At 45.0% G+C, this 13,684-nt stretch overlaps 1 protein-coding gene across 12 annotated transcripts in view; it reads right to left on the minus strand.

The window, feature by feature from the left end:
* The window catches only part of LOC120903553 (heterogeneous nuclear ribonucleoprotein L), a 184,035-nt gene extending 171,661 nt beyond the window's left edge, over positions 1 to 12,374 (minus strand). For 9 of the 12 annotated variants that reach the window (XM_040313045.1, XM_040313058.1, XM_040313057.1 and 6 more), the window contains exons 1-3: positions 12,255 to 12,374; positions 5,274 to 5,536; positions 4,426 to 4,903 (exon numbers count right to left, since the gene is read on the minus strand). In XM_040313045.1, the coding sequence (XP_040168979.1) occupies positions 4,426 to 4,551 (126 nt within the window). In that variant the 5' untranslated portion in view covers positions 4,552 to 4,903; positions 5,274 to 5,536; positions 12,255 to 12,374. The other 3 variants (XM_040313046.1, XM_040313047.1, XM_040313049.1) reach the window with 3 other exon arrangements.
* Positions 12,375 to 13,684: the final 1,310 nt, after the last annotated feature.

Consider the following 13,684-nt stretch of genomic DNA (forward strand, 5'->3'; position numbering starts at 1 on the left):
CAATCACATCTGTTCTTTGAAGTATCTCCAATGTATTTCTGAGAGATTAAAACAACAACTATCTTGCCTAACCTCCAAAACTTTTTGATACACCCAAACCTAAAGCGTGCACAACACACCAAAGATCACATTTCGTACAGCCAAACCCCGATGGCTTTTCATAATGCATATTGCAATCCCGGGTAGCAGAGACGGATACCGTGTCACAGGATGCCGCCGCACTGCTAATAATGTAATTGGTTTGTCAGAGACGGACACGTGACGCTTTGGAATGGTAATGTTTGGAATGAATTTGAAATGCGGTCTAGAATGCTTATAAGCGCCAAACGCCTTATTCAAACAAGTGCAGCTTAAGTTCAGCGAACAGTACTTTTACTTTACGATAGAGGGACAAGCTGAACAGTTTCTCTTGTGTCATGCTATTTTTACTTTCCTTTGCGTAGATTAAGATGCTTTCGCTGGCTGTGTCTGTGTCACGCTGATTTGTTTACAAACCCGTCCAGAGGACAACGGGACAACAATCAAGGCGCATGTATGGCATTTAAATGGTCTCCTTTATTTGTTTAACCTTTTTTCACCCACGGTCCACACTTTCCGTTTCGTTCCATCCGTTGCTGCTTAAATCATATATTCAGAATGATATTATTTCTCTATATCTGTCCCGGTGCGGAATCGCCTTCACGCACTGATGGAATTTCGGGCCCCCACCTGAAACGGCATGAAACCACAGCAAAATGAGCCCATTTCAATGCTAATGCTTGATAGCCTGCCCGCCCTGTCACTGGGCGACACACACACACAGCAAGCAAAAGAACCAATGTAATCCATGCCGGCGATTGTCCGATGATTGGCCGGTTCTGCGAAGCGGTGAAATCAAAAAAGTTGAAGTCGATTATGATAAAAAAAGCTTCCCGCCATCATCGTCAGCAAAACCGGTTACATTGAGCTGCCCCCGAAAAGCTCGTCACTCGGCCGGACACTACTGACCGAATTAAGCGCGGACAAACGTGTGCTGGTTCCCTTTATTTTTTGTACAGCCAACAGGGACAATCGAGCGGTTGCTCGTTTTCACTTTCGTATAACCGTCACATTCGCCCGGTGATCAAATTTCTCAACGCCCGAACGGTTGTGGCAGAGCAACATAAAATGCAAACCTCCTTCTTGTGGAACCCATGCCACTAGCCGCTGCTCGGTGCAACAATTGCAACGTTAAGCTTGCGTGAGAAGTTGATCACGGAGATGACGAAGATGTTGATGATGATGATGATAATAATGGACGAAGCAGTTATCCTTGAAGCATGAAGGATTGATTCGTGCACACAACAGTGAAAATGCTCGAAAAGAATAATTACACTAGAGGACGTCCTCCTCGTTCGCACCGAGACTTAACAATTTATCATCATTCGCGTTTGGACGCGAAGGGCGAAACACGTCAACCGTTGGCGAAACACCTTTTTGCGTAACGGGCGTGCTTCAACGCAAAGAGCGGCAAAAAGGAGATTCGCGATAAGAACGCATCAAAAAGCAAAAGTAAAATTATACTCCCTGAAGCAGTAAGGCCGAGATGAGGGTCATTAATGGGTCGATTTTACAACAAAAAAGCAACCTCCGAAAGACCACTCTTGCTTTTGAAGCATGCATATGCGCATTGAATATTGCATTGGCAATTCTGGCGTTGGTTCTGTTGAGGTGTTCCTGTCCGGAGACTTTCTGTTTCATCCGTAGCTAACACAAATGGACCGCAATTGTGAGGAAGAGATGGTCAGAACTAACAAAGAAATGCTTTCAGTAGACAAACCGAAACCTCATCCAATGATCTGCATAGTTTGTATGACGATATTGGAAGAATTTGGGAGGGCATTAGTGGGAAATGGAGCATACATCGAAAACCATTATCTAGCCATAACACGAAAATACACTTTACTTGTAGTCTTAAACAAAATGTGACTAAAAAGGAGGACATTAGAGCCTCTCCAAAACATCCTAACGGAAAATTGGCCAATTCTTGCATCTACAAGGCTTCAATCTAATGTCAAATTTATTACAATCCTCTTCATTGACTAATGCAACGAATTCAAAATTCATGTTTACATGCTAAAATTATCCTAGTTTCTTAACAATGAGACAATATGCTAGAAAAATCATGTTTTTCAGTCATAAAAGTCCAACTCAGACTCCTCATGCTATACCAATAACCCAACCTCGCACAACTGCATGACTTTGTTCCCGAACACCAAATTAATTCCGAAATTCCATAAATCAATTTTCAACAAGTGTCACGCACACGAAATTTTAATCCCAAATTCCACAGCAGCAACTGGGACCTTTGCGCGACGCATGTGTGCAGTCACAGCCAGACAGTCAGCTTGTCGTTATAAATTTGTGCAGTGATGGTTTTATTGCAAAAAAAATCACATTTTATATCCGTTACACCGTTTAACAGTGCAAATCCGCGGAAAATGGAATATGCCAGTAAATCCATTCCTTTCCCGTCCTTCAAGAGAAAGCAGCGGGTAGTAAAAGTAGTAAACCGCGCTTTTATTAGTGTCGCGCTAATTCCGCCGGCAGCAAACGACTTTTAACTGTGGCAAGAGTGCGATGCAGTGCAGACGAAATGAAAGAAAAACGAGCTTCCCGACGACACAAGGACACATGTGTGAACATCTTCTTCGGCGCGGTCTTGCCGAGGCGCGTGGTCGATAAAACTGAACACTGCTCTCATCCAGCGCATGTCGGTGTTGTTTGGCTCCGTTTCTTACTCTTGTTCTGTCTCTCTCTCTCCCTCTACGTCTGGCGAAGGCGAGCGCCATTCCGTCTGCCCCGGGAGAAAGCAACAATACGACAAAGTACCGACGGACGCATTCTGCTAGCGCCTTTCCTTTGCCCTGTCGGCATTAGCACAAAAAAGAAGGAACCCAACTTCCCGAGAAGCTCGAAATGAAAAGCGGGAAAACTAGTCAGAAATTAGGGGAACGTCAAACGATCGATGCTGGTACAACTGCTGCTGCTACTGCTGCTTCTGCTCCTGCTCCTACTGTTTGACCTACTTTTCTCCCCTCAATTTTGTTTCGCTGCGTTGCGGGACGATTTGATTAGGGTTGGCGGCAGGTTTTTTACTAAGCCCGCTGCCTTACAAAATACACCCCCTCACTCGAATGGAAAATCGGCCACAATGTGTTTCCCCCTTTTTTTTGTCGTCGTCATCATCGCCCAAGTGAATGAAACATTCAATCAATGAAGTGCCCTGAAGAGGACGCAACCGAACCGAATGGTAAATAAACACCCACACAAGCGTGCTGGAGGGTAGAAAAAAACGTTACTTTCCACCCCTTGTATTGGTATTGGTGAGAGAATGGAAAATCTGTACGCAAATAACATTGGAAACAAAGGAGACGAAATAACTTTGGCATCCCTTTTTAATCCCAACGAACGAAGGTTTAAACAACGCACTGGGAGTAAAAGTATGACATGGTGGAATATTGAACATTCTGCGATGTTGTGTAATGTCTGGACATAAGATGGTAACAGGCAATACGCTGAAATCCCCCAGGGACCCCAGGATATCTAACCAGGAGGTCTTAACCAAACAGCAGTTTATAGAGATCTCTAAGATTTTGAATTTCTTGGAATTCAACAAAAATCTTGGATATCTAAGGAGGATATCTAACATCTTCATTCATTTACCGTTCCTGAAGTATAGTTTCAAATATATGCCTTCTTCCATAGGCATTCCAGATATTCAGCTAGGTAGTAATGGATAATTACAGATGTCTACAGTACACACAGATAGATTAGGACCATTTGAAAGCTTGTGTTTTGTGACAGTAGAAACTATTTCAAACCAACAAATGACTGAGAACTTCGAAGATGGCGATGCCTAGGGGGTATACAAAACCCTCCAATGACCTCCAATGGTTATCTGTGACTTAGTTCCTAAGATGTTTCCAAAATCATGGGTAGTATCTAACGCTCTAGTTAAGAAGATCTCCCAAGAGATCAGGATGAGAGCTGAGATTGAGCTGACTTTGACATATAGGCTCAAAGTTCTGGCGAATGACTCGGATCTTTAAAGTTGACAATATGTAAGGTCTATAGTTGAAAGAAAATCCAAAATATCTGCTCCAACAATAGCTGTTTGTGACTTAGTTCCTATATCTCAAGTGTTTTCAGAAGTCTTCGGGTAGTATCTTGCAATCCAGTTGTCTATTCGAGATCATCCGAAAAATTTTGTTTATAGCTATAATTGATTGGACTTATATCTTGAAAGTCCTGGGTATTATGTTGGAATTTAGTTAAGATTTCATCCAAAAAATTTTGTTGAGATCTGATAACATGCAGAGCCTAAAAACCTTATCTCTGATCCCCAAATCTTTATACATCCGACTAAACATAAAACAATGACACAAGAATCTAGCAGACACTTACCCGACTATTGAGCGGCACCTCGCCCATCTCCTGGCCGGTACAGAGCCGCTTGTTGTGCGGCCCATCCTGGCCGCCGCCACCGCCGCCGCCCGCGGCACTGCCACCGTTGAATGACGCCATGATCATCACACCGGCACCGGGGGGATGCTGTTGCTGCGTGAACGCGATCGTGATGCGGGTTGTGTAGCCTGTAGCGGCTCCCTGGGTTGGCCAAGTGAGAGAGTAGCCTTTGCTTTTTTTTATATAAGCTGTGCGGGAAGGTGGGCTTTAACACACCTTGGCGCCTTGTTTGTTGGTCACGGGCAGCCGCTTTGCGTTTTGTGAGTTTTTTTTCGTGTGTGCTTTTGTTGTTTATTGTTTTCGTTTGTTGTTGTAGTTGTAGTTGTTTGCTTTTTGGCTGTTACTCGAATTGAGTTAGGTGTCAGTCGAACGGGGTGTGAGAGTGTGTTGTTGTTGTTGTTGTTTTAGAACGTACAGACTGTGAGATAGAAAGGGAGAGAGAATGATAGATAGAGATATATTGGAGAGAGAGAGAGAGAGATGCGAACAGAGTTTTATCTCGTGTGTATAGTTCGTGTGTATAGAGTTCGTGTGGAGAAAGGGGTATAAAATGTAGCAAATGGGTGCCTGCTGCCCTACGAGCCTTGCAAAACTCGTGGCCCCGTGATCGATCCACGCGCGTTGTGTTTGTGTGTGTGTGTGTGTGGAGATGGAAGATCTCCGGGTACTTCCGGACACGCACCAACAAACGCAAACCACCACCCTTCGCTTCTATTTTCTTTTTCGCTTCTTTCGCTTCCTTCTACTCTAAAACACACGCTACGCTGCTGTTGCTGGTGGTTACGCACCTGCTGGCGGCTGCTGCACACTTTTCGCAAACACTCTGGAGGGCTCTGCTCTCACTCACTCACAACAAAGCACTCACAATACACACACACCGAACAGGCCACGCGACTTCCAGTGGAATTGCGCTCCACACGGTAATGGGGGGGGAGGAGACAGGGTGATTTTTTGTTGGGGGGTGAAATTGGGCGCAAGGGCTGGGCGATATGATATCGGACCAAACAAACACACTTTCAGAATACACTTCTTCCTTCCTTTCGCTTGCACACTGTGGAAAATATGGAGGGGAGGAAAAAAAGATGCAATTAGAAAAAAACGAAAACAAATAAGAATATTTTATAAATCATTTATACAATTTAGGAAAAGAAACAACCACTTCTGTCACACTGCTTCTCCTTCAACTGTATCCAATGTCTTTTGCTTGAGGAATGTCTATTTTCTTGTGCCAGCGCCAACGCACACACACACACTTCCAAGCACGCAAGCAGCCTACTTCGATCGCTTGCCAAAAATCGCATCCGTTCCTTCGTTCCCTTCGTACACACTCTAGTTTTTTTCTTTCTTCACGCGAAAGCCACACACCGTCGCTTTTCTTTTCCTTTTCCACTTTCGACTTTGTGTTGGCGTGTGGGGGAGAGGAGTTTGAGATAAGCAATTGTACCCAATGTGCCGCCGACCGGCAACAAAACGCGTAGCTCGCCGTGATTGGAAAAACTTTCGAAACGCACACACACACACGCACACACCAAAACGAAGAAAAAGGCCCACACCGGAGGCTGACCGCTGCCTCTGATTTGGGGTTTGTTTTCTTCTGTTTATGCAATTGTCACTTTTCACCAGCCAGCCACCATCCAAAAACCTTCCTGCCTCGGAGAGAGTATGCGTATGTGTGTGTTTATGTGACAGCCAGACACAGCTCAACGTGTTGGGAGATGAATAAACCACCCCAAAAAGGAAATGCTTTCGCGCTTATCACACCGCGTAAAAATGAGTTTTCACCACGAAGTGGATTTTAATCTGTCAAAACCCTTTCCTGCCACACAGCAATACACCCAATGCCGGCTCTCGTGCCAAATACGGTGCGTGCGGTGATGGGGTTGTATGGAAAACCGGAAATGTCAAAAACTCGCCCTACAGGACCACGACCTGTCAAAGAACTGTCTCCGCGCGCGCACAAACACACACACACACATACACATAGGAAAGCAACAAGGGCAAGGACTGTCAAAAAATCCGGCCCCGGCCCCGAAAATGCTCTTCCAGCGCACCACAAACACTGGCGAAAACGCTGGGAAAACTACGCGACCCAACACACACACACAGACATACACAACCCCAAGCCTCACACTGTAGCGATGGGAAAATGGTGATTTCTCTCCTTGCGTGTGTATAGGGGCTCTTCCTTGGTGGATGGAACGAAACACAACACGTGCACCAATGGCTACGGGGGCGACCGGAAAAATGGACTGGTTGTACAAATTTACACACACACACGCGCGCAGGCCAATGTGTTCGAGGGAAAAAGGACACTTTTCCAGCGACGGAGATAGAAAAAAGCGAGAGAGAGAGCGAGAAATAGGTAGCAGGAGAGCGTAAGAGAGTGAGAGAAAAAATGGGCTTCGCTGGAGGCAATTTGTCTGGCTCGGTTTCCACACGCTTTTCCACACGCATACACACACAAACAGAATTTTCCTAAACCGGCCTCTCGCTCGCTTCGCTCGGACCGTTGTGAACGGCCAACCATTTGCATTGGGGCGGCGCGTTTTGTATGAAGGAAAATGTCGGCCGGCCGCACACAACCAAAACCTTGGCCTCCTCGCCGTCACCACCGGAGGGGTTGCTATGACAGCTCGCAGCAAACGTCATGGGGCGAGGTGAGATGGAAAACAACCCCAAACACACACACAGGCGCACACACACGCGTACAAATCAAGGAAGTTTTAAGGTTCGAGAAGCTTTCCCTACTTGGATGCGCGTTTACGCATCAAGTGACAAATTAAAACGAAAAAATGCTTTTCCTCCATATATTGGTCAGACCCAGAGATGAAGATTTGCATGCTCGAGAAGAGCTCTGATAAAGAAAATGAAAACAAAGAGCCAACAAGAAGTGAAGAGCGAACCAACAAAAAAAACAGCACGCTTGAAGAGACGTTTACTGCGGCCACTGAACTTCACCACCACCGGCAGAGATGATGATAAAACGAGGCAATAAGAGGCACTCAAACACATACACACACACACACACACACACATGTACTGGAGAGTGCTAGAAAATGAAGGAAAAAAGCCCATCAACTATGCATATTTTCCACAAACGATGGAAAAGGCAGGAAGAAGGGTGAGGAAATATGATAATTACGAAGGAGGGGGTGCGTCACCTAATCAGCTATCGGTCGTGCAAGCAAGTGTACCGTGAGATACCGATGCAACCGACCAGTGTGTGTGTGTGTGTATGTGTGTCGGAAAATTCGGTTTCTCCCCATTTTAGTTTCAAATTTACATTTTTTTTTTGTCTTCTTCTTCTTCTTCTTTTCATTTTCATCGTTTTCTTCTTCCATCTTGTTTTCCGGCTTCTACGCGCCAGCAGCAGGCTTTTGCGTACATGCGCACGAATATACGCGCGTGTTCGCTGTGTGCGTCCGCCGTGTGCGCAACTACGCGACTGTGTGTGTGTGTGTGTGTGTGTGTGTGTGTGTGGGGCGATTGGGAGTCACCAACCTCCACCAACCACCACCTACGGCGCCTGTGTGTGTGTTTACATCGGATGGGTGAATTTACAGCGGGTTTTTTTTTTCATGTCTGAACATTTCTCGAACTCTACACCGGTTTTGGGAAAGCGAAAAGAAATGGAAATCAGTTGTAAGTTTCCTTCACCTTCAAACAAAAAAATGGACGGCATTTGCCCACGCGGTTTGCACACCACTGCCCGACTACTGTCATCTTGAACGCGAACGCACGCGGTGAGCAATTACAACAACAACGGTGTTTGACAGTTTGTTCTCTCTTCACGCGTTTTGTCACGCGCACGCACCTGAATGTGTGTGTGTTTCTATTGTTTTACAGCAAATTGTTCGGGGTTCGATCGACCCAGACAAGCTGCGTGAGCGTGAGAAGCTTCCCGATACCGATTCACTCTCATTCATCTCACAGAAGACACGCCGTTCTCACTCGGAGTCGTGTGTTTTCTTACAAAGTTCTTCCTCTTTTTTTGTACGGTATAGGCAGCGGAAGGAAGGGGATGTGAAGCATCTTTGTGATAGGAAAGATTCCTCCACTCACACGCACTTAATCGCAATGCTAGCAGCTCCGCTCGTTTCAGGTGGCTGCGGTGTGCAAGTGATGATAGCGTGAGGTGAGCACGAGATATGGAAACACGGAGCAATGTGGTGGACCTTTGGCAACGGCGCTATAGGCTCAGGTCCGGCTTGAGTTGATACTTTGACAAGCTCTTATTACAACAATAAAAACTGTTGTTCTGTCACAAAACGATACATACTTTATCAATTTAAATCCAACAAAACTGTTAATTACTATAGAAATTCAGCGTTATGTAAAGTAAATTTCGCTTTGATTTTTTATTCAAAGGAAGCTGTCAAATAGGCACTTATTGCTTAAAAAAAGATACTATTTTCAGCATGAAACATATTGGTTGCAGTAAAATTATTTCTTTTAGTTAAGTTCCTCAACAACGTCTACAATATGTTTTCTAGGTACACTGTTTAAACGTTCCCGAGGAATCCATGGAACTCGAATATCTGCCGTAGTCGAATTACACTTTTTCGCCTGAAATTCATAAGATTACTCAGTATTTTTTATTAAACTTAATTCTTTTATACACTTTATCATTTATTTGACACGGTTAGTGTAGAAACGCGAAGTGATTCTAATATGCCTGGCTTTTAAACAGATTAAATTTTGTACCAAATGCAATTTATACTGAATTGGACAATTCTTGAAACAAATTTTGCTGATTTGATATTTGATCCATCAAATTTAGAAAACCACGTTTCTCCGAATCCGCGCATATGTCGAGGACCACTCCTCTGGGTAACAGAATGTATTTTTAAAAATAACAAATTACAATGTTTGATGCAACCGGATGACCAGTAATTTTGTGATTGTTTTAATTACATGGTAGATAGGCCTATGAACCATAGTCTTTGAAGGCTAAGGTTGTATGTCCGTAACTAATCTCGGTATAATGGAATGAAATGCCAAGAGACAGGCAAAGATCTACTCTTGTAATAATGAATTTGTGTGAAATATCGTATTGTGCGTGATTTAAAAAAAAATCCGTATGAATGACCATATCGCTCCATGTTCCCATAAACGTTTCGAACAGACCACTACTCTATTATCTCTATACAGGGGGTCCCCGAGATACACGGTTAATGGGGACCGAAAACGGCCGCAAAATACCGCGTATCTCGAATTTCCGCGTAAGTCGAATCTCGCGATTTTCAGCTAAAATATCACTAATTTGTGTGTAATGTTGCAAGTAGGGGGCGGTTCTAGTCACTTTATGAACTATTTGATATGATTCTGACTGAATATAACTGTTTTAAACCTTTTGAAATTGTTTTTAACATTCGATCAAAACGGAAATTATTTGGCAATTTACAATTGATGTGTCAAATCAGTACAATTTGTTCAAAGAATTGTCAAATTTAGAAAACCGCGTATCTCCGAATCCGCGTTTAAGAGGTACCGTGTATCTCGGGGACCGCCTGTACATATCTCCCTTCTTCTTCTGGCTTGCGCCGTGGACTCATCATTCGCATGAGCAAAAATGAGACACATCCGACAGAACCATGTGCGGAAACGGAAAGGCATCCTCCAAGAAGGTAAAGAGAAAGAAGAAAAAAATACCCTTTTGTACTGGCTACCGTCTGTTCGCCCATCGACCACAAAACAAAAGCCATCGGAGAGTTTGAGTTTAATTGATTACAAACCGAATCAAACTGAGGCAAACGTCACAAACACACCCGTTTGTTCCCTTCTGCCCATTTGCCCTTCTCAATGCATCAGCTATTTTCAAGCAAAAGATCAATAAAAACACAACCCCCATCGTCGGCGGCGACGGCGGAAAAACATGGCCAACTACTCTACTACCACTACCACACCACCGTCACCAGTGCGCGCGCGAGCTGTCAAAACGCAGAGTGTGCGGCCTGTCTGTGCGGCAAAGTAAACAACGCGCTACAACGACACAACCAGCAGCAGCAAAAAAGCACCGATGGATGGACGGTGTGCCCGCCCTGGTGCGGCTCAAAAAGGGCTTCCGATTTGTTTACCATCATGGAGGCTGTAGTAAAAAAAAGGAAATAACAACAACAATAACAGCTAATGCAGTCAAGAGGAGAGAGCATGCACTGTCATATCACACCCCCTTGGGATGATTAGAGGGCGTCTCGAGCTGGAAAAGATGTGACCAAAGCAGCAATGCTTGCCAAACACAACAAACAACTAATTGCTTACGATTCGCCATTTGTTTAATTTTGTTGAAGCAGCTTTGCCGGCACTGTTGGAAGGATTAGATAACACAGAGACACGCGCTCACACACCCATACACACCCATACACACACACAAACACACTCTGCCTGGAATTTTCAGTCTCGAGGTCTCGAGGTTAGTTTTCGTTCAGTCAGCAATAAAATTCTTTCTAATGTCTCTTCTATACACGTTTTAAGCTTAGCGACCGCACACACATTAAAAAAACTTTCTTCTGCCAATCGACCAAGTCTGAAGTAGGACCAAACCTTAGATGAAAAGCAATCGAAGAAAAACTGGACCGAGCACACTACTAACAGAGCGCAAAACGGGAAAGCGAACCGAAAGCCATTATTCATCCCGGGCGGCAATCGAACGGCGGTTCTATTAGACACAAGAAGAAGGAGGGGGGGGGCAAGAAACATCAAACGTGGGGGGGGATCGGTAATAGAGAAACACAAGAGCGCGCGCGCACGCACACGAACAAACCGAACGACGGCGGGGGGGGGGAGCAGCAAACGTTCCGCGCTTCCCATCAAAATGCTACACAGCGGCTAAGATGTGTGTGCGGTACACAGCACACCATCAACGCAACACGCACAAACACACAAACACCCCGAGTCTATTATATCGAATGTAACACACCACAGCAGCCAGACGCCACAATTCCACGTACGGATCGGTGTGTTCGGCCTGCACCGGTCGGAGAAGAATCGCACAGAGAAGGAGAGGGGGGGAGTTTCTATCGATCTCTTTGCTCCGGAACCGGATGCCAGGAGACACACCACACACCGACGCAATTCTAATGCTCCATTAAAGTTTCAGTGGCGGCCGTGTTTCTATCAAGCACCGGGCACACACACACACAAACTAGCACACGCACGCACACTTTTCCGTCACCACAGCCTGCTTCGCTTTTTTTCGTGCAATTGATTTTACACGCGAGAATACAACACAGCCAGCAATCCCGCAATCGCCGCACAATCTAATGGAAGCAAAGCGATACAGAGGGAGAGAGAGAGAGAGCGAGAGGGAGGGGGATTGGAGTCTTCTTCCTTCGCTGTGCGACGGCAGCTAAAGGGCAACGCAACGAGACGACACCACGAAGGAGAAGTAGGCAACAAAAAAAGCAGGCAACGCATATAAAACACCGTGTTCAGCGAAAGCGAGCGAGAGTAAGGGAGATAGAACGAGAGACGGGCACGCGTGTGGTGCGAGGTTGTTGTGCCCTCTATTGTTATGCTCCACTTTTGCCCACTGTTTCTTCCACTGCTGCACGCACACACGCACACACACACATACACGTTGGTAAAAGGTGTTTTTCGGTTCGGTTTTTTAGGGGTCGACTGTCACACACACTCCTCTCACCGAAGGAAGGGGGCACACACGGTTTCGTGCTAAAACGCGCTTCTCGTTTACGCCGAAATATGTAAGGTTAAGTTTGAAGGGGGGTGAATTGTTTGAGCTAGAATTGTAAGCGCAATGGCACACATACACTTCTGTATCGGTGAAGAAAACACGGCTGTGAATTGCTGTGCACGGAACACTTCCTTCTCAGAACTCGGCGGGCTCAGGAAAAACGGAAACTAACGCGTACCACGGCGAACGCAACGCTCGAAAGTGTCGAGTGCGAAATTCCGCGAGAGCGCTCGAGCCGTCGACGGACAGAGCCGGGAAGAGTGTAGAGCGTTGCGAGAGCGAGACGGACAGTGCTGCGCGCGAGTGAGCAATTTGAGGGATGAGAGGGTTTGCTTTTTGCCACTCTCTTCGCGCTGCTCCTTCTCGTTCGCACACTCGTGTGACGTAGGATCAACGTTGGCTAGCTTGCAGCCATTGCAGAAGCTAGCCACACTCTTCTTTCTACCCTTATATTGCTATGGGCGAAAGAGAACGAAATACGCAAAAACACGAAGAGAGCGTACGATATACTTTCTCACGTATTGTGTTGCGTCTCTTTCTTGCGCGCACTCTCACCTGCGTCCACCTGTTCTCCCGGACATGGAAGGTCGGAGAGCAACGCCAAGATCGCCGACTCGAGAGAGCACCTACGATTTCTATGGTTTTCTCGCTCTGTCGCAAGCTATCGCTACCCGAATTACGCACTATTTGACATCCCTTTCCTACACCGTTTCTCACAATTCTCACCTGTTCGATTGTTTCGCTCTCCTTTTAACCGCACGCTAAGCGCTAGAGAGCGAGAGCGGAAGTAGAGAAGAAGAACAAAACATGAAATAGAGCACGAAACTGATGCGGCGCACGATTGAAGCGAGATGAGAAAGATAGAAAGAGAGCAAAGGATTATCCGCTTCAGGCAAGCGATATTCCCAAGGAACAAAAATTAGGTTCAATTGACCTGTAGGCGCAAGTAGCTTCCAATACAGCTTCCAGGTGACTTTAGAGTGTAAGCGAACTCTACTGCAGCTTCCAAGCGTTTGCAAGGGAGCATAGGTCCTAAAAACGATGAAACTATTGGTATGGTTTAATGTCAAAACAGTACACAAATAATCGGTAAATTCGTTCATAAGTATTGTAATTTTTTTAATTTTTGTCAAGAAGCTACAACAGGCTATGGATAATTTATTATAATTTATGTTACTTAGCACAGCAAAAGAAAAATGTCCTCAAAAAAATATAAGAAAATGTATAAAATGGACAACGATTCACAATAATTCATTGAGCTCATATCGTTTTTAAGTTTGGATATGTCGTCAGATGATCTTCAGAAAATACACTGCGTTATTTGAGAGAATATGTCCACATGTTTTAGCATGTTTTTTAACAACAAAACATAATGATTTTGGAATATACTTACATTGAAATACAAAACCGTACATACATTTTAAGAAACAATCCATACTTTCGATAAAATTCAACTATTCTAAAGGTTTCAAGTAACGAAATAACTAACGAGTATAACTTGTGATA

Source organism: Anopheles arabiensis, chromosome 3, assembly GCF_016920715.1.
Source record: "Anopheles arabiensis isolate DONGOLA chromosome 3, AaraD3, whole genome shotgun sequence".
In the NCBI taxonomy this organism is placed as follows: domain Eukaryota; kingdom Metazoa; phylum Arthropoda; class Insecta; order Diptera; family Culicidae; genus Anopheles; species Anopheles arabiensis.